This window comes from Scomber japonicus, chromosome 5 (assembly GCF_027409825.1).
Source record: "Scomber japonicus isolate fScoJap1 chromosome 5, fScoJap1.pri, whole genome shotgun sequence".
Taxonomy (NCBI): domain Eukaryota; kingdom Metazoa; phylum Chordata; class Actinopteri; order Scombriformes; family Scombridae; genus Scomber; species Scomber japonicus.
In genome coordinates, this window is record NC_070582.1 from 5,469,947 (window position 1) to 5,491,746 (window position 21,800).

Genomic DNA, 21,800 nt, shown 5'->3' on the forward strand with positions numbered 1-21,800 from the left:
TAATACCTCACCACTTCCTCTCAAAAGAAAAACACATCACTGCGTCTGACAATTATAAATATAACAGAAGAAGAAAAACAAAGAAATAAAAGTATAAAAAATAAGATTCCTGGTTGCTTAGAGTTCATTGTTCTTCTCTGCCTCATAACTTTTATATTTTCTTGTATAATTTTTGGGTTGCATTCAAGAACACCGCAGCTGGTCAAGGGCAATATGCTCATATGTGATGAGCAGAGCAGATAAGCTCTCGGACTGCTGATAAGGAAAGAAAATATGAAGCTTTAATGAATGTTGATGGCAGGTTTATTTTACAGCAGAGGTTACTGTGCTGCTTCTCTGAGTGTTAAATCGACTCTGTGCCGGTTCACACCCAAAACATTGATTAATATTTAGTTTCAAAATGACGCACAATGATGCATCGATCGTCTCTACACATGCAAATGAAACTTTAAGAGAGATTAATCGCCTCGAGTGAGAAAGACTGTTTTATTTGCATGTTTATATTACAGGTTTCTGATGATATTTGATGATATCTGAAAGTCTTTGTGTTTGTCATTGCACCTCTCCTACTTTCCACACATATCTGGAACCATTTTAATCAAATTTGGATTCTATTACTGCCAAGTTGTAAAGTAGAGCTGCAACAATTGATTACTTGATCAAAAGAAGATGAACCAGCACCTATTTGGATAATATGAATAATTTCAGTCACAGTTCACGCAAAAATACTAAAAGTTATTTGGCTCCAGTTTTTTAAATCTAACAGTGAATGTCATTTTTTTCATTGATTAATTGATTAAACAAATGAATCACTATTGAAAACAATTGTTAGTGGCGGCTCTACTATAACAACAATTGTTTTCAGAGCGTCTTCATTCAGTGATTTGTGAGTTTATGCAAATTGATGCAACCGGGTAACATTTATCACAGGTGATGAACGGCCCTGATAGTGTGAAGACGAGCTGTAAACTGATACAGTAATAGAGATAAAGTCAGAGCACAGTGCAGCACATCACCTGCTCACATGAAGAAGCTCAGATACAGTACAGAGCTATCAATGAGGAGAAGAGAAGAATCAAGAGTCCAAACGTGGAGGACAGATTTGTTTGACAGAATATTACTTGTATCTAAAACAATATCAAATTTGTCTTTGCTTTCAAAACTTATTATTAACTATTAACTATTAAAAGATTAATATCTCAGTGAGACGATCGTAGTTACAGTTTTTGAGAAACTGACCCATCTCATGGTTGGAAATGGGAAACCAGTAGAGGTCTCCTGCAGTAAAGTCCACAGTTGGATTATACTGTTTATCCATTCACCCTCATGGCCACAGATCGCCGCCCATCTAGAGTCCGGTTCTGTTTGAGGTTTCTTCCTGTTAAAGGAGAGTTTTTCCTTGTTGCTGTCACCAAGTATTTGCCCATGTGGGAATGTTGGGTCTCTTAAATTAAAATGAAAAGTACAGTCTAGACTTGCTCTATGTGAAAAGTGCCTTGAGATGACTTTCGTTGTGATTTTGCCCTATATAAATAAAGATTGACCCTCTACTAAAGGGCTGTTTCCACTGCAGGAACTTTGGTGCGTGTCTCCATAGCAGGAACCGCCCCTGAAGGACAATCTCCCGGAAATTTTACGGGGGCAAAATGAGTCCCTGCCTTGGGGTATGTACCATAGACTGTATAAAAGAAATGGACGTAACATCCGTGACGTCACCCATTGGTTTGTGGACTGCTGCTCGGAAGCCAATAGTTTCGAATCTAGGCAGCACCATCTTGAAAATTTCAGGTGCATGCTGGGAAAAATAAAAACACGGATTCTACTTATATGAGCATGAGGCGGGGCCATGGGCGGAGCGGGGAGGTTGCTGTGGTTGCGAGGGCTGGATCTCGAGGACATTGGTCAATCAACCTGTCGATCAGGACGTAGCCACGCCCTAATGCATACCCTGCTTTATCATCAAATATAAAATCAGGGAGGCCAAAATGTCCCAAATGAACATCATACTGCATTGAAGAAGGCTTTAAACTAGCGATTGAGACCATAAACACATTTTGAAAACGTTTACTGAGGTTAGAAATCAAGTGAGAAGTTGGTGAATTGACTTGTATTGAGACAGAAGTCCTTTTGACAACAAAACGGTCGCCCCCTGGTGGCCTTTTGATAGAATGCAGTTCTAAGTTACTTCCGCGTTGGCTTCATTTCAGAGGACCGGAACTCCCCACCTGGTATGTACTCTGTGCGGCCCGAAAAATCCCTGGGTTGGGTTGAGGTTGACTTGGTGCTGATTGGGTATACTCAAAGTGGGATGTGACGTCAACAGAAAGCGCCAAAATAAGAGCGCCATTTTTAAAACCTAGCAGAAGAAGAGTAATAGTAGAAGATGGAGAAGGACAAGAAGATGAATGTTGACCTCCTCGTTGTTGTTTTCTTTGTTGAGTTGTTTGCTTGTTATGCTTTTGGTGCGTTGCCTTGGTGATGCTACGGTCAAAACTGTCACTCAACGGTCACGAGACCATCGAAACTGTTGCAGAATGATTACGTCCCCTCCAGAGTTGGGTTGGTTGTCAACTTTATATAGTGTACATCATCTGAACTGCAGCACTGCTCCAAATTCATGATTACTACAGCTGCTGTCGCTCAACCGTAACTATTAGTCATGTTTTGGGCGTCAGTCTTTATGATCTATTGTGTTGTTTTTCTTGAGGGGCACAGTCTTGTTAAAAAGGTCAGGGGTCCACCGAAGCTGCACATGTTTCGGGGGTTTTGTTCTCCGCTGCTGCTCACACATCAGACCTGACAGCAAACAAGGAGTCATCTGACTGAACAGAGCTGAATCTCTCTCTCTCTCTCTCTCTCTCTCTCTCTCTCTCTCTCTCTCTCTCTCTGATGTAACTAACCTCTGCTTTATGATCGGAGATGATGAGTGCTGTGGACTCGCCGCGGTGTTATTAACGGGCAGCGGGCCTCAGCTGCATGGGGAGGGACATGCAGGCAGATTTCAGCCTCGTCGCAGATTTGGCAGGTCTTCTTGTTATTGAATATTTCCATTGTCAGACAAACAAAGGTGCCGTGATCACTGCTGAAATGCTTACAAAGGAAATGCCATCTTGCAAACAACATGCTGACTTTGGCAGTTTTGATGTGAAATATGCAATGATCAGAAAAGCACCTTTTGTTTGCCAGCGATGAGGGTTTTTTTTTTTTCTGTTTTGTTTTTTAAGTAAGCTGCTGCGAGCTTTGTGCCGTTTCTGTCATGGACCATGAAAATACACACAGGAGGTAACGCTGCACATGTGTAAATAACACAGAGAGCAGAGAGACCAAGATTTTCTTTTCTCCCACTGTAAAGATTCAGATTCAGTTCAGTTTTTTTTAATGCTTTGATTCCCAAACTTCTTTTATCTTATCTTATCTTTCCAGATGTGTTAATTTAAACTTTACTGTACATTTAGCTATTTACCTTAGGCCTACTTCAGTATTTCCATGTGATGTTCCTTTCTACATTTCAGAGGGAAATATAGTACTTTCTTCTACTCCACTATATTTATTGGGTTAGGGCTGACGTCTTACAAAAAGCAGTGTGTAGTCAGGCTCACATTTCAGATGTCTATGAGTTGTTAACAGCTCCACCAAATAGTAATTTTTCCCTCTAAACTTCTCACATGCTTTCATTTCAATAAATGTTCAAATGATCCAATATTTCAGCAAAAATCAAAGATTAGAGAAAAAGGGTTAGTTGTTTGTTTTTTCTTCTTTCCTCTCCCATCAATCATCTCACCAGCCCTCACATTTATCTGCTGACCCTTTGGAGGGGCCCCACCCCTAGGTTGGGAACCACTGGACTAAACTAGCTAACTGTATATAAAGTAGTGTAAACTAGCTAACCGTATATAAAGTAGTGTAAACTAGCTAACTGTATATAAAGTAGTATAAACTAGCTAACCGTATATAAAGTAGTGTAAACTAGCTAACTGTATATAAAGTAGTATAAACTAGCTAACTGTATATAAAGTAGTATAAACTAGCTAACTGTATATAAAGTAGTGTAAACTAGCTAACTGTATATAAAGTAGTGTAAACTAGCTAACTGTATATAAAGTAGTATAAACTAGCTAACTGTATATAAAGTAGTATAAACTAGCTAACTGTATATAAAGTAGTATAAACTAGCTAACTGTATATAAAGTAGTATAAACTAGCTAACTGTATATAAAGTAGTATAAACTAGCTAACTGTATATAAAGTAGTATAAACTAGCTCCACCTCCAGCAGCTACAACAGTAACATGCTGCTCTAACACTGATGCTTCACTATTAATAATCTAATGATGTCATATATAATAATATATCACTACTTTTACTGTAATACTGCATACTACATCACTATAATACTGCAGCACTTTTACTGTAATACTGCATACTACATCACTCACAATACTGCAGTACTTTTACTGTAATAGGATCTTTAATGTAGGACTTTTACTTGTAATGGAGTTTTCCCACATGACCACACACGTTTTGGGCAATATTTAACATTAATAATGTGTTTTTATTATTAAATGAACCGTTTCTTTTCCTGTTTTACTCAAGAGTTACTGCTTCTGCTCTGCTGTCAACTCTGTAGCTGAAATCATAGAAACTTCATTTTTTATGTCAGTGAGGTGTGATTGCTCTAATTTATTAAAAAAAACCCTCTGTATGTTACATGTTTTGTGGTTTTCTGGCACATGATCAGCATCCATTTGAAAATACAAATACAGTGTGATGTGCTGGGATGCATTCCTCTGTGTGTATGCGCGCAGTGATTCATGTCTGTCTGTTACAGATATCTATCTTTGAGAGGCTTTGTGCAGGTTTTGTTTCAGGCTTTAGTTCTCTGTGTGGAAGCTGAACACTCATCAGTCTGCAGTGATGGACGAGAGGAGCTTTCAGAGGTCAGATATGAACAAAAACAGAGCTCTTCAACATCAGCATGGACATGACAGTGGACAGGACGGTCATTTAAATAGCACTGCACAGATTTATAACATCACTGCTGGTATAAAAGTAGTATAAAGGGAAAAAATGATGCAAGAACTAGCAAGTATGAACAGATTAATTCTTAAGAGGCTCGCAGCTTTCTCATGTGGTAGTTTCTCTTTGGTATGAACAAAATGTAAAGATCTGTCTGTGGGGAAAACAACTTGCTTGACTTATAATCATGATTCATCTAAATGAATTTGGAATTTAAACCAAAACGAACTAAAATAATATAAATGACTTAAACAAAATGAATGCAAAATGAGTGTTTTCTTCATCAGCTTGTCATCATCTTGGACTTTTTACATTTTTATTGTATTTATTGGCATATTTTGGTGCAGAGAGACATCTCAGTGTCTCTCTGTCTGCATCTCTTTGTCCAGCATCATGTTGTACTGCAGCTGACTGTGTAACATCACCTACTGCAGGCTGTAATATCCTCTCCTTTAATATGTCTATATGTGGCTGTCACATGACCGACTCCCATCACAGGCCACTTTGCTTTAGAAAGACTTTTTTTTTAGTATCTAACTTCACATTAAAGAATTCCCTCTTTACTTCTGTCACACTACAGCGCTGCTCTGATGACACTCTGATGTCTTTGCATTGTGTTGTAGTGTTTCATTTTTTGGGGGTCCCTGACTTCTGACACTCCTTCACTTCTTGTGTTTTCATGTGCTGATATCTGAAGACAGAAATTGAAGCTTGCCACATACTCACATGAGCCTTTGATTGACAAGCAGAGGCCTTATGTAGGCTAGTTGTCAACAAATCAATATTTATAATTAATGAAATGAAATCAGAGAATTAACAGAACCAGATGAACTCAAAGCATTACACAAATATGAGCCCTACAGTGCAGGAGGCATAAATATATTCACTTCTTGCAATAATTTGACACAAAGATAACCTGCAGACTGACAATCAGCATGTTTTAAAGTCTGTTGCACATAACATAACACTTTTTATTGGGGTGTTACACATTTCCTGTATATCAGCTGTAAATTCACACAAAGTCAAACCGTATAAAACTGTAAAGTTACAAACAAAACGTGCTTTGTATTGAATATATTAACATTTAACTACATCTTTAACATCAGGGCTGCACACTATTTATGATCTTAATAATAATTTAGCCATCCTGTTGTTCCTTTCTTGCATCAAACCAGTGAATCAGCATCCTTTTAATTACTATCATTCACTGCATTAACAACAAGAGGGTCTCTCCGGTCTGTATGATGAACACCTGAGCTTTCTGCAGGTGTCTTTTCCTTCAGTCCTTTATGTACTGAGCCTCCACTCTGACTCACACAAACATTAGTCTTCAGACTCGTGGAGTAAAGCTGTGGACTTTGGTTCCAGTTGTAAACAGTCTCTGAAGTCTTCTGCGGTGGCTCGGGAAGTTTAACAGGACGACTCCCTAACCCCACCGATGACCTGTCTACAGACAGTCTTCGGCCCCTCCTGCTCGGGGTGCTGTTCCACATGTGAGTTCCCATATGAACCTGTAAAGGGAAGTCAGTGGTTACTAATATTGTTCATGCTGAAATCTCTAAATGCCTCTATCCCTCCTGACTTTAAAACAGCTAAAAGTCCTTTAAAAATGTGTTAATTTCAATTATAATTATTGTGATTAATCCATTTTATCTTGCTGCTAAAGTTGTAACACAAATAACAGCAACTCCCATATGGTCTAGCGGTTAGGATTCCTGGTTTTCACCCAGGCGGCCCGGGTTCGACTCCCGGTATGGGAACAGATTTTGAAAGCATAGATAAATAGAGATGGACAACCACAACCATGTCAATATTTACTGTGGGCGTAACCCAACAGTCCTCAAATTAAACACTGTAACAGGAAATAGACTGTTCTGAATAAGCAACAACTAGGTATGAAGCTTAAGTCATTATGGTCTCAATTGCTAAATTCATGCCCTGATGGTCATTTTGGAATTTTTTACTATGTTAATAAGATTTAAAGAGTTATACTTATAGTATATACTATACTTATAGTAGCTTTGCTGTTTGCCGTGTGGGTGTTGATTGATTGCTGACAGTTGGCTCGACTGCTGCTCTCCCCAGTCCTGGGGCTCTCACTGAGTCAGACTATTGTCGTAAAATTTCTGAAGGTTTCATGTTACTTTAATATGATACCTGCCCTGCAAGCATGACTTAGTTAAAGTAGTATCTTCTTAGCTCTTCATTTTTGATCAGAGAACAAGAAATTAATGACTCAAATTTGGAGTTGAACTTTGGCCGCCAGGGTGAAAACAAAGAAAATCAAACTGGGACCTACTAGAGTTTTAAAGAAAATCCAAAGTTTAACCCCAACCCTGACAGTCACACGGCCCATACTTAAAGAGAAGGAACACCACATTTCATTCAAAGGTGCAATCAGTAAGTTATTACCTTTGCACAAACTGACTATGATTTATCATCAGAAGGGTTGACAAATTTTGTTGTTCAGCTTTTGCTTCAAAGTTTTTCAGTTTTCACACCAGGCAAAGCTGGTCTGGCCCTGTATACTTTCAAGGGACATCCTAATTTCCAAGGGATCATGAACTACCCATTTGAAGTGCACATGGTTTGTTTTCATGAAACCCACATGAAGGTTGGTGCAACATTTGAAAGGTCGAAGATGCCTCAGTTTCGAAATCTTCAATCCTGAAATGGCATTATGTTTCAGGACAGATCAGCAACTAATGATTTAGCTAACATTAACTCTTTTTGTGCCTTATTCATTATTTCATACAGACATGAGACATCATAAGCTCTAAATGTGAGGCAGGCTTTGTTTGTGCTCAGTGAACGAAATAAGTTAAGTCATGTTGATATACACAATGTAATAGTATGCAACTTCTGGAGTTTTCTCCCTAACCCAAACCTGTAAGCTTAAATATTGTGAATGTACAAGTCTGAAGAAGCTGACAGGACCAAGAGTTTACCCCACCTACTGTACATATATAAATACACTTGTTTTATTTAATTATGGTGTCCTTCTAAATATTGATTCTCATACTGGGAATTACACTTAGTCCAGCCCTAGCCTGACAAATAAGTCTGATATTAATTATAATAAATGAGTGACATAACTATTGCTACATCTGGAGTATTACAGCTAAAAGTTTAGGTTGAAATGTGTAAATGAAAACCCAATGTATAACTTGAGAGAATAAACTAAATTAAAGAACATGTGCTGATGTTTCTTGCATGTTATCAAAGAGTTATATTTTACTGATGATACCTCTAAATGTAGGGGGATACTTTGTGATGTTCATGAAAGTCAAACTGCACAGGTGAAACAAACCTTTAAGTTTCCTTTAGTAGTAAAAGCTCGTCCACAGACGGTGCAGGCAAATGGTCTCTCCCCAGTGTGAGTCCTCTCATGGATCTGCAGAGCGCTGGAGGAGGAGAAGCTCTTTCCACAAGTGTTGCAGTGATGCTGTTTGGGTGTCCGACGAGGTGGTGCAACAGCACATACATCACCACAATGACCCCGGCTATTTATAACAGAGGGGTTCAGGAATGCTTTCACCTCTGTCTTCACAGCTGGTGAACCAGTGGATAACATGGAGCCATTATGGTTGGGTGTTGGGTTAGGAGTGGAGGGTTCAAAGAGACGTGGTGGGAAGTCTCTCATTTGATGTGTCAGCATGTGTTGCTTGAGATTCCCCTTTGTGGAAAAGCCCCTGTTGCATGTTGTGCAGATGAAAGGTCTCTCCTTGGTATGGCTTCTGTAGTGGATATCCAAGGCACTTTGACAGGCAAAATTCTTCCCACATATATCACAGTAAGTGTTCTTACAGATCCCCTTCTCACGCAGGTTAATCGAGCTTGGAGAATCGTCTGCGTGGTTAAATAGTTTTAGGTCAGTGGGCGCTGTAGTAGATGCACAAAGTGTTAAAGTGGCTGAGTTGAGCCACGTCTGGAAAGGTTCGTCAGGTTTAAAATACATTGAAGCTTGACTGTTAGGGGACGTAGACTGAGTGGAAGAGGAACTGTCAGACGTTGGGAATGTGCCGTTGCATTGATCACTTTCAGCAGCCTGTTGGTTGTTTGTTTGACAACATTCTTCTGGTTTCTCGGCCTTGATCCATTGAAGCTGGTAACTCGTCTTCTTGTGAGCATCAAAGGGGCTTTTATCAAATGATGATGGGACCAAACGGATAGACAAAGATTTGAATCTAGACAATCTGTTGTCACAAAAGCCCTCATTGTTGTCATCTGAAATGTTCTTTATGTGATTCAGTTTTGTTCTGTCTCTGAATCCTTCGTTACAATCCGCTGTGCATTTCTGATCTGTAAGGTCTGTGCTGGGTATGTGACCTTCCATGTGCATGTGTACATGTTGTTGTAAGACCACAGCGTTGGTGAACTTCCTTTGGCAGATTGGACACGAGTGCTGGACCCTCAGTGGGACTGTAGCACGGTGAACAGCTTGGTGTGTCTTCAGGTTTCCTTTGGTGGTGAAGGCTCGACAACACAGGTGACACTGGTACGGACGCTCCCCTGTATGTGTCCTGTAATGCATCCTCAGGGCACTCTGACAGCTGAGTATGCGATGGCAGATGACACACTCATTTGGGTCCGACACACTTTTGTTAGAGTTCTCTGATAGCAGCTGGATTTCAGGGTTCTCAGAGTGTTTGAATGAATGAAATCCTGAAAATGAGGTAGAGTCTGGCTGGGTGAATAGTTTGGGTATGAAATTGGCTGATCCCTCCGACTTTGTGGTCATCATTTTTGAGATGAAGTTAAAAGATGGGTTTACATCTTCACTTTTGTTCATTGTTCTTTGTTGGCTGCTCTCAAGTGAGTCACGGGTCTTTGTAGGGTTTGCTGTTGATTTGGAGTCAAAACTTCCTGATGAATCAAAGTAAAGCTCACCTTGAGCGCAGGGAACTGGTGCTGAGATAGGCTGCTCTTCTTGCTTAAGAGCCTTAAGAGATGATATGTTTGACTCTTTTGACTGTTTCAGGGAACCAGAGGTAGCTGTAGCTGGAGATGGCAACCTATCCAGCCAGCTTTCTTTCTCTGGTGATGTTGACATACTGTGAGTAATCCCAGCATTGGTTCTGATACTATTTGAGTGCTGTGGAATGGGACAAGGGTTCATTTGGATGTCTGGGTATCTCTCTTTGTGCTTCTGGAAATGAACCTTCAAATTCCCGCGGGTGGAGAACCTGTTTCCACAGATGTTGCATTTGTATGGCCTTTCTCCAGTGTGTGAACGTAGATGAATTTGCAAGGCACTGTCACTCCCGAGTACTTTGGAACAAAACCTGCACATGTGTTTGAAGAAAGAGTCTTTCAAACAGAGTTTGGATTCAGAAAACTTCAGATTCTTGAATCTCCTCTGATGAGCCAAGGCTGCCAAGGCATCCAGATCCTCCACAATTGCACTGATGTTTGGTATCGACTTTGATGCCGTTTGCTCATTGCTAGATGTAGATTGAGGTAAGTATGAGCTCTCTGATTTTTTGCTGATGAATTGATTATTGCTAAACATCAAAGAGGACATCTCTGTTTGGGACAAGAAGTTCAGTTTGGGGTCAGAAGAACCACAGTGCATGTGCTGTTTTTTGGGAACATGCTTGTGAACAGCTGAGGTTGTGAGCTCAGTGACAGTTTGCGAGGAGCTTTTTGATGCATCTCTACTGTCTGGTTGACTTTGCTGCAGCTGCTCAGTGGCTGTTAATTGCTTGAAGTCATTCATGTTTGCAGACTGAGTAGATAAACATTTGGCTATCCCTGCTGCTGCAGCTAGCTGCTGAGACAAATATGCACTGAGAGCCTTGAGCTGATTGGTGGATTTTGAAGATGACAGCTCTTTGGTGCAGATTACTAGAGTCTCCGGTATCTCTGCTCTGTGAGAGGCAAACAGCAGAACCTGGTGACGAATCTGATCGATTAGCTGCAGCTGGTGGATTTGCTGTATTTGCAGGGCGAGTAGCTGCTGCAGCAGAGACGAGATGGCAGACGTACTGTGGAAGCTGTCTGAGTAAGTCGACTGTGAAAACTGAGCCACAGCCACTTTAGTGTTCTCCAGGTTTTCAATTATGACGTTGCTCTTCATCCATGAGTAACCGCCCTGGTCAGCTGGGCAGCCATGTTGAGGTAAAGATGCTGCTGGGAAAAGTGAGGTACTTTCCTGATTACTGCTGGTGCTTTGAACACTGCTGTGGCTACTTCTGCTGCTTAAACAATCCATGTCTTCTGCACTTTCGTTGGATCTGTCCTGTGATGGCGTGTTGCAGTATTCCACCTCAGACTTATGGACTGTGTCACCACCCAGCTCCCCCGCTGTACTGGCTGGTAATGAAGCTGCAGGGTGAGCGTTGCTGCCATACAGCAGATCCTCGTTCTCATTCACAATGAGAACAGGAGGATTTGTAGAGCAATCCTCTTGATGTTGTTCCAGGTCTGATAGCGCGCTAAACTCAGCACAACATCGGCTGCAGACATGAGCAGCGGGATCCACTGCAGGAGGAGCGGAGCTGAGAGAGGCATCATCTGAAAGAGATTCAAAATAGAGGAAAATGATTACTGCCATGATGCCAATGCATGTCTCTAGAGTATTTTAAAAGCATTCGTAAATGTCTCGGTATCATCAAAAACAGTTAAGTTCAGTTTTAGTTTTGCGCCTTCAAATGAAATACAATTAAAAGGGAAGCAAGTTACTCATGAACACATAATTTTTTGAAAAGAAGCTCAAACTTCTGTCTTATTAAAGTTTAAAGTAAATGACTAAATATGTAGCAAATATGAGGTTTCCAATTTAAGATTAGCCAAAAAACATCACTACCAATTTTCCACCTGACTGAACTCTGCAAGTGACCAAAATATTTTAATTAAGACTTAACGAACATATTAATACTTAGCCTATATACATACAGGGATTTAAATATGTGGCAGGTTTTAATCAAGCTTTAATTCAACAAATTGAACCCTGGTAATAAAAATGAGCTTAAATAATATTTAATGAATCAAGGATACAAGAAACATTTTTCACTATATAGTAGGATACTGGAATACTGTATGCTAAACTATCACACTACAGGTCCTTTATTTACAGTATTATTGACCTGATTATCCCATATCAGACCTACTATTCATAAATAAAGACATATTAGAAAGTTAAAGGGTTTATATCACATCCACTATAGCGTTTTTCAACTTCTAATTAATAACAATATAACTTCTCTAAGAGTCATATGACTGTAAACTTCACATCTATTTCCTTTAAAGACAGTAAGAGTAATATTAAGTATATAAAAGTGACTTACCGATGTGTTCAGTGAGAGATAAACCATCAGCCTGGACGTGCTGCGGTTTGGGTTGTTTCCTCCGTGACATGTTCCCAACTCTGACTCAACTGAATGAAAAGAGACAGAGAGAGAGAGAGAGAGAGAGAGGGGGGGGGGGGGGGGGGGTTGACAGAGAGAGGAGGGGAGAGGAGGGGTGATAGAGAGGAGGGGTGAGATTCAATAGATAATACAGTACTTGTCATAAATTGACAAATGCGCATTTACCTGCTGACCACGCCTTTCACACACACACACACACACACACACACACACACACACACACACACACACACACACACACACACACATGCAAACATATTTATTTATTTATTCACCTCTGTATTAAATGTTATGTTTCTCACTGTGGAAATATTAGAAACAATTCAGTTCACATTCAGTTTCCTCTTTTGTTTAGCTGTAAAGGAAAAGGCTGCTGATTTTCTATATTGTTCTTATTGTTCATGAACCGATAATGAACTGACATCTGAATACAATTATGAGGTACTGTTGTATTTCCATGTGATGCTACTTTATACTTCCACTTCACTGCATCACAGAGGGAAACATTGTACTTTCTAATCCACTACATTTATTTGACAGTTAACGTTCAGATGAAGATTTGACACAATGGATAATATAACACGCTATATATATATATGAACCAAAAAGCAGTGTGTAGTCAGCTCACATTTCAGATGTCTATGAGTTGTTAACAGCTCCACCAAATAGTGATTTTTCCCTCTAAACTTCTCACATGCTTTCATTTCAATAAATGTTCAAATGATCCAATATTTCAACAAAAATCAAAGATTAGAGGAAAAGTCCAAAAACTGAAAACCAATTACACCAATTAACACAGAAATGACTACAAGTGTATAACTACTAACTAACTACCTTATTACCTTTGTATTACCTTTAACCCATTCATGCATGAATTATGATAACCTTAGTCCTGATAACCTTTTTATTTCTCTTTAGGCATGAAAAAAATATTTAAACTTCTGAATTTCTTTTCATTAAATTTTATTACATTATAATAAACATAAAATAACAGACCGAAAAAGTTCCTACAGATGAAGTGGTAGTGTACGGGATGACGCACTAGTGTCCACTGTGGTGCAACTACGCCATCAAAATCCATCATCATGAATATATGAGAAAACAGCTTTTGAATAGCTGCCTACTGTAGTGACCACTATGCATGAAAGGGTTAAATACAAAGGTAATAAGATAAGAGGAATTTCAGCATTATAATCTGGTAATTTCGAGTTTTGCAGAATTTCGGTGATTTTGATGGTATTACACTGATAGCAGCCGATAATATTTTGAAAACATGAACTTATATTACCTCATTATTATCAGGTTATTACTCCCATTTATGTCACCACATCACATTGTTATCTTTAGATACGGTTTTATCTTTATTCCATCATTACCCTGCTATAACATTACCTAGGTAGGTTAGATATGTAGATAGGTTAATACTCTGATAATTACCATGATATTACTTTATTATTACCACTTTAATATAGTTTAGTTAATTTGGATCCCCATTAGCTGTTACCCAGGCAACAGCTACTCTTCCTGGGGTCCATGTTAAAATAAATACAACCAATTACAATTACAATATAACATAAATGCATATCTAAATAGAGTAATATATAAATATGACCACACTATTACCTTGTTATAACCCAGTTGTGAGATAAAGTGCTACTATATTTGAGTTTAGACTAGATTATCTGCTACAGAAGTGAAGATTATACTCCGAAGCATCTTTTCTGTTTAGTATCTCTATTGAACACCACTAAGGAATGTGTTAAAGTTAATATCATAACATCAAACCTGAGAGTTTTTACCTTATATCTGAGCATTTCACTCACCTCCTCGTCCGTCGTGTGAACCAACGATCCCGATCACAGTCTGACAGATCTCGTCTCTCTGATTCATTCCCCTAAATACACAAATACATCTCTGTGTGACGGGAACTCGGTCTCAGGTGAGTGTGTGAAGTCATCCAGGTGTTCTCACGCAGTCTCTTAGAAAAAAGGAAACACTGTCATTAGATTTGAGACTTCTCAGCAGCTCAGACCCCCTCGGGGCCCTTAGCAACACTCTGCAGGGGCCGAAACCACAACAATGAGTCATGTCAGCACTGAGGGTCGTCTGTTCATTCAGTCAACTCAACTCTAAGCTTTCTGTCTTCCTGCAAAGTGTGATATAACATCTGAGGTTTCAGTCAGGATGAGTGAATGATCTGCAGGATTAAAGTTTCTGCACCAAAAGTTTCACATGAAAAAAAAAGAAAAAGAAAGAAAGAAAGAAAGTCACAGATGGCCTGAGCAGACTCATTTGTAGAGATTATAGGAACTGTACAGGAGTTTTTAGCACCTCTTTCCTAAAAGGTAATAAGTACAGAGGGACAATGGCACTGAAAATAGGTAGGAGGATGAAGCAGTGTGTCCACTTCCTTCTAACATTTCATTACAAAAGTGTTGACGGGTGAACTCTTTTCACTCACCATCACTTTTACTTCAACTTGAATTTTTGACTGTTTTAAGTTCACTTTCAGTCACAGACAATTTTTCATACTAAAACATGCAACACATTTTTTGGGGGGGGTTTTTTGTGCCTTTATTCAGATAGTAACTGACACAGATGCAGACAGGAAACAGGGGAGAGAGAAAGGGGAAATACCTGCAGCATGGGTCCTTGGCTGGATTTGAACCAGAGGCGCTCCAACATTAGGGCTGGGCCGATATGCTTTTGTCCCGATTTGATTCTCTAACGATTTTTGGGTCCCGATTTGATTTAAATTGCGATTCTGATTAAACAAATATTGTGATTTTATATTTCAATTATTGTGATTTTCTTTCCTTAAACAAGAACAGGTCGAAACCAAACACTTGATAAAACATCATAAGTCATATTTACAGAAAACAATAAACACATCACATCAGTTTGTGAGATTTATTTTTAAAACTGTGCACCTGCCCTCACAAAAAACCTTCTCATCCACCAACATCTTACAATAAACTAAACTAATACATTTAGCTGGTCTTTAGAAAAAAAGAAAAAAAACAATTAAAAATAAATAAATAAATAAATCGATTCTTTGTCCCAGTCCTATCCAACATGCAACACAATTTCGATTTTCCATTAAATTTAGTGACATTTTTTGACTTCCTGCGACATGATTTAACTTCTATCGGCAGTTATCAGCAACGACAACGGCCTAACCAGCATCTAAATAATCTACAGTCACTTCATCAGGTAAACCTGGTCAATCTACTTCAATCCATTACAACAGCTCTGCTATAAATCCTACATTTACGAAGCTCATACGTTCTCAGTTTTTAATTCTCCTTTATTTTTTATTATTGAGATGTTGCATTCAATGTTCCTAATATTTGATCCACTACATTAACATACTTGAGGGGGGCAAAATATAACACTTCTCAAGATAATGGGAGGGAGGGAGGGTCAAGGAAAGAAGGAAGGAAGGAAGGAAGGAAGGGAGGGAGGGAGGGAGGAAGAAGATGGAAAGGAGGGAGGGAGGAAAGGAAGGAGGGAGGAAGGAGGGCAGGAAGGAAGGAAGGGAAAGAAAGAAGGAGGGAAGGAAGGAAGGACAGGAGGGAGGAAAGAAGGGAGGAAGGAAGGAATGAAGGAAGGAGGGAGAGAGGAAAGAAGGAGGGAGGGAGGAAGGGAGGGAAAAAGGAAAAGAGGAAGGGAGGAAGGAGGGAGCAAGGAAGGAAGGAAGGGAGAGAGGGAGGAAGGGAGGGAGAAAGGAAAAGAGGAAGGGAGGAAGGAGGGAGGAAGAAGGAAGGAAGGAAGGAGGGAACAAGGAAGGAAGGAAGGAAGGAGGGAGGGAGGAAGGACGGAAAGAAAGAAAGACGGAGGGAGGGAGGGAGGAAGGAAAGAAGGAACAGTCAAAACAGACGGGGTCAATTTGACCCGGGAGGACGACAGGAAGGTTAACAGAAGAGTTTGAGATGAAGGTAAATTAATTGTTTCTGGATGTTTAGAGTTTAAACTTCTTCTTTATAAACTTTGACATTTTCAGTCAGAGCAGCGAGCGTCATTATTCAGAGTAACAAACATAAACTCAGAGATCAACCGGCAGCAGCAACAACAATAATAATGATGATGATGATTCTCGAGCGAGGTGTCAACACTGTCGCGTCTATTGTGTCCAAGCTAGCGGAGACAGATGAGTAATGCACGACAATTATACGCTCAACAGAAAATGTGAGTCACTTCTGCTGATTTCATCTAAACAGCTGATGACTGAAGCCTCGGACTGAAGCATCTGCTGAAAACTAGGGAGGGAGGAAGGAAGGAAGGAAGGAGGGAGGAAGAAAGGAAAGAAAGAAAGAGGGAAGGAGTGAGGAAGGAGGGAGGGAGGAAAGAAGGAAAGAAAGAAGGAGGGAGGGAGGAAAAAAGGAAGGAAGGAAAGGAAGGAAGGTAGGAGGGAGGGAGGAAGGAAGGAAAGAAAGAAGAAGGGAGGGAGGAAAAAGGGAAGTAAGGAAAGGGAGGAAGGAAGGAAAGAAAGAAGGAGGAAAAAAGGAAGGAAGGAAAGGAAAGAAGGAAGGGAGGAAGGAAAGGAAGGAAGGACGGAGGAAAGAAGTAAGAAAGTAAGGTATGAGGGAGGGAGAAAGGAGGGAGGAAGGGAGGAAGGAAGGAAAAAAACAAGGAGGGAGGGAGGAAGGAAGGAAAGAAAGAAGGGGGGAGGGAGGAAGGAAGGATGGATGGAAGAAAGGGGGATGGAGGACGGAAAGAAGGAAGGAAAGAAATAAGGAAAGAACTTCTTTCTTTCCTTATTTCTTTCCTTCCTTCTTTCCGGGAGGGAGAAAGGAAGGAAGGACGGAGGAAAGAAGGACGGAAGGAAGGTAGGAGGGAGAAAGGAAAAGAGGAAGGGAGGAAGGAAGGAAAAAAAGGAGGGAGGGAGGGAGGAAGGAAGGACAGAAGGATGGAAGAAAGGGGGATGGAGGAAGGAAAAAAGGAAGGAAGGAAAGGAAAGAAGGAAGGGAGGAAGGAAAGGATGGAAGGACGGAGGAAAGAAGGAAGGAAGGAAGGAAGGTAGGAGGGAGGGTGACAGATGAGTAATGCACGACAATTATACGCTCAACAGAAAATGTGAGTCACTTCTGCTGATTTCATCTAAACAGCTGATGACTGAAGCCTCGGACTGAAGCATCTGCTGAAAACTAAATCCAACTGGCAGCTGTTTCACTTACGGTTCAATACAAAACAAATCATATACTTAAATTAAATATACAGTCAAGGACATAATACATAAACATTATAAAATAAATAAATAAAAATACAATAAAATAAATAAATGCAGAGAACAGACTGTCCTGTTTTTCTGACCGTTATTATAAATTTGCACAAAATTTGGCACAAAGCTGCTGAAGGAGGGAGGGAGGAAGGAGGGATGGAGGGAGGAAGGAAGGAAAGAAAGAAGGAGGGAGGGAGGAAGGAGGGAGGGAGGAAAAAAGGAAGGAAGGAAAGAAAGAAGGAGGGAGGGAGGAAATTAGGAAGGAAGGAAAGGAAAGAAGGAAGGACGGAGGAAAGAAGGAAGGAAGGAAGGAAGTAGGGAGGGAGGAAGGAGGGATGGAGGGAGGGAGGAAGGAAAGAAAGAAGGAGGGAGGGAGGAAGGAAGGAAAGAAAGAAGGAGGGAGGGAGGAAAGAGAGAAGGAGGGAGGGAGGGAGGAAGGAGGGACAGAAGGATGGAAGAAAGGGGGATGGAGGAAGGAAGGAAAGGAAAGAAGGAAGGGAGGAAGGTAGGAGGGAGGGAGAAAGGAAAATAGGAAGGGAGGAAGGAAGGAAAAAAAGAAGGAGGGAGGGAGGAAGGAAAGGAAAGAAGGAAGGGAGGAAGGAAAGGAAGGAAGGACGGAGGAAAGAAGGAAGGAAGGAAGGTAGGAGGGAGGAAGGACAGAAGGATGGAAGAAAGGGGGATGGAGGAAGGAAGGAAAGGAAAGAAGGAAGGGAGGAAGGACAGAAGGATGGAAGAAAGGGGGATGGAGGAAGGAAGGAAAGGAAAGGAAAGAAGGAAGGGAGGAAGGAAGGACAGAAGGATGGAAGAAAGAGGGATGGAGGAAGGAAAGGAAGGAAGGATGGAGGAAAGAAGGAAGGAAGGAAGGTAGGAGGGAGGGAGAAAGAAAAAGAGGAAAGGAGGAAGGAAGGGAAAAAAAGGAAGGAGGGAGGGAGGAAGGAAGGAAAAAAAGAAGGAGGGAGGGAGGAAGGAAGAAAAGAAAGAAGGAGAGAGGGCGGAAGGAAAGACAGAAGGATGGAAGAAAGGGGGATGGAGGAAGGAAAAAAGGAAGGAAGGAAAGGGCGGAGGAAGAAGGACGGAAGGAAGGAAGGAAGGTAGGAGGGAGGTAGAAAGGAAAAGAGGAAGGGAGGAAGGAAGGAAAAAAAGGAGTAAGGGAGGAAAGAAAGGAGGGAGGAAGGAAGAAGGAAGGAAATAAGGAGGGAGGAGGAAAGAAAGAGAGAAGGAAGGAAGGGAGGGGGGGAGGAAGGACAGAAGGAAGTAAGAAAGGGGGATGCAGGAAGGAAAGAAGGAAGTGAGGAAGGAGAGAGGAAATAGTGAATATTTTGTCAGACACTGATTCCACTTCCACCTTAAAATGACTGCTGATCTCAGCCTGACTACTCCTAATACTCCTCTGTGTGGTAATATTAATTATATCTGCCTTTACTCTCAAAAGACTACGAAGCAGGAGAGGACACCACACAAGGAAAGAAGGAGGGAAGGAAGGAAAGAAGGAGAGAGGGAGGAAGGACAGAAGGATGGAAGATGGGAGGGAGGGAGGAAGGAAAGAAGGAAGTGAGAAAGGAAGACTTTGAAGCAGGAGAGGACACCACATCACCTCTAATAGTAACCGAGGCTCATTTTGTGTGTTTTCAGGTCTACAGGAGCGTGCTGATCTCAGGGAGGAAGAGGAATCACTCCAGCAGCAACGACTCCAACAAACAGAACTCACCTCCTGACAGCAGCCAGGAGACAGGTATGAAAACTGAAAGCACCTGACTTTATAAGACTATGATCAACACTTTCAGGAAGGAAGGAAGGAAAGAAAGGAGTAAGGAGGGAGGGAGGGAGGAAGGAAGGACTTTCATCACAGTTTTCTGACATTTTATGGACGTGCAGATTGTGTTAAATGGAAGGAGGGCAGGAAGGAAGGACAGGAGGGAGGAAAGAAGGGAGGAAGGGAGGAATGAAGGAAGGAGGGAGAGAGGAAAGAAGGAGGGAGAAAGGAAAAGAGGAAGGGAGGAAGGAGGGAGGAAGAAGGAAGGAAGGAAGGAAGGAAGGAAGGAAGGAGGGAGGAAGGAGGGAGGAAGAAGGAAGGAAGGAGGGAGAAAGGAAGGAAGGAAGGGAGGAAGCAGGGAGGGAGGAAGGAAGGAAGGGAAAGAAGGAAGGAGGGAGGAAGGAAGGACAGAAGGATTGAAGAAAGGGGGATGGAGGAAGGAAAGAAGGAAGGGAGGAAGGAAAGGAAGGAAGGAGGGAGGAAGGACAGAAGGATGGAAGAAAGGGGGATGGAGGGAGGAAAAAAGGAAGGAAGGAAAGGAAAGAAGGAAGGGAGGAAGGAAAGGAAGGACAGAAGGATGGAACAAAGGGGGATGCAGGAAGGAAAGAAGGAAGTGAGGAAAGTAAAATAAATAATGTATCCAAGAGCTGCTAGCCTCCAGCAGAGATGAGGAGCAACAGAGGTCTGATAACTCCACACCTCCAGATTTCTTTACATTTTTAAAGCTTGTAGTCGGCTCCCAACAGATGCTAACTGAAGTGACATCATCAGTGACATCATCAGTGACATCATCAGTGACATCATCAGCTTCCTATAGAGACACAAAAGGCTTTATACTACTTTCATTTACACATAAAACACAGCTGAGGTGGAAAATACCTGCAGGTCATTGACTTGAAATTCAATCTGCAGGCTGTGTCTCTTCACTGTGCCATTTCTTAAACATACAGATCTTTAATAATCACATTTTTTAAACCAAAACAAAATTAAATGACTCTCTCTCTCTCTCTCCTCTTCTGCAGCTCTGTGGAGTTTTTTTTTTTCAGCCTCTTTCAGATCCTAGTTTTGGTTTTTATGGCACATTTCCTGTCTGGTTCAGTCTCAGCTGTTTTCTGTATTCCAGCATATTCTTCTCATAATAATGTATAAATAATAAACTATGGACATATTGTCTCCTGAACTCTTCATTTTCATACTTTCACAGCTGTAACCAGCAGCGCCATCCGGTGGTGACAAACAGACTCAACAAGGTGAGGTTTTTTTTTTTTTTTTACTCATTTTTATTACATCAGAGGTTTTTTTGTTTTTTTTTTAATTTTACAATCAAGATCAAAAATCTCATAAAGTCAAATTTACTGGATGTAAACAGATTTCAGAAGTAAAAAAAACACACAAAGGCACTTTAAGTTACACCGCCCTCGATAAAATAAGTTTTCTTTTTCTCTTTTTTACAAATATTTACACTTTTCTCATCATGACAAAGTTCGTTGATAACAGTTTGTTGGGGGTTAAAATAAGTGAGAACAGAAAGAAAGATTACATATAACGTGGACATAAAAGAGTTTCATTTAAATAGACATCTGAAAATATGTGACAAATTACAGAAGCCATAATCAATCAATACTGACGAATTTGATCGTTTTTAATTATTTAAAAAAAAAAAAAAAAGATTAGGCTGAAAATGAGTTTAATTTAAATGAAACTCTCTTACTTCCTGTCAGCTATAACGGCTAAATAAGACAAAATAATTACATCATATTTTTTAAAAGTTGTTTAGTATCATGAAAACGTGGAGTCGTCTAATGAAAATAACGGTAAATAACTTTTTAGAGAATAGAGTTTAAAAAAACACACACACACACACACACACACACACACACACACACACACACACACACACACACACACACACAGACACAAACAAAGGTAAAATACAGATTTAACCCTCCTGTTGTCCTCGAGTCAAGGAAGGAAGGAAAGGAGGGAGGAAGGGAGTGAAGGAAGAAGGAAGGAAAGGAGGGAGGAACAGAGGAAGGAAGGAAGGACAGAAGGAAGGAAAGAAGGAAGGAGGGAGGGAGGGAGGGAGGGAGAAAGGAAAAGAGGAAGGAAGGAAGGAAAGGAGAAAGAATGAAGGAAAGGGAGGGAAGAAAGGAAAGAAAGAAGGAAGGAAGGAAGGAAGGAAGGTAGGAGTGAGGGAGGGAGGAAAGAAGGAAGGAGGGAGGGAGGAAGAAGGAAGGAAAGTGAGGGAAGAAAGGAAAGAAGGAAGGAAGGTAGGAGTGAGGGAGGAAAGAAGGAAGGAGGGAGGGAGGGAGGGGAAGAAAGGAAAAGAGGAAGGGAGGAAGGAAGGAAAGAAGGACAGAGGAAAGAAAGCGAGAAGAAGGGAGGGAGGGAGGAAGGAAAGGAAGGAAGGAGAGAAGGAAAGACGGATCAAGGAGGGAAAG

At 40.8% G+C, this 21,800-nt stretch overlaps 1 protein-coding gene and 1 non-coding gene across 2 annotated transcripts; one reads left to right on the plus strand and one right to left on the minus strand.

Moving 5' to 3' along the window:
- Window positions 1-2,671: 2,671 nt before the first annotated feature.
- sall1b (spalt-like transcription factor 1b) lies at window positions 2,672-12,374 on the minus strand. Its single transcript, XM_053319463.1, has 4 exons — window positions 12,305-12,374; window positions 8,326-11,531; window positions 6,352-6,526; window positions 2,672-2,796 (listed from the first exon to the last, which is right to left on the minus strand). The coding sequence occupies exons 1-4, from the start codon at window positions 12,372-12,374 to the stop codon at window positions 2,672-2,674; spliced, it is 3,576 nt and encodes a 1,191-aa protein (XP_053175438.1).
- trnae-uuc (transfer RNA glutamic acid (anticodon UUC)) lies at window positions 6,704-6,775 on the plus strand. The gene has a single exon. It is a non-coding gene; the product is annotated as a tRNA-Glu (tRNA).
- Window positions 12,375-21,800: the final 9,426 nt, after the last annotated feature.

Bases quoted from the DNA above. Each gene is read 5' to 3' on its own strand.
- sall1b (XM_053319463.1), bottom strand. From the start codon at position 12,374: ATGTCACGGAGGAAACAACCCAAACCGCAGCACGTCCAGGCTGATGGT. The intron at 6,527-8,325 runs GTTTGTTTCACC...TTCCCTTTACAG, and splicing joins CTACTAAAGGAAACTTAAAG to GTTCATATGGGAACTCACAT. The intron at 2,797-6,351 runs GTCTGAAGACTA...GTTTGCTGTCAG, and splicing joins TCCACAGCTTTACTCCACGA to GTCTGATGTGTGAGCAGCAG.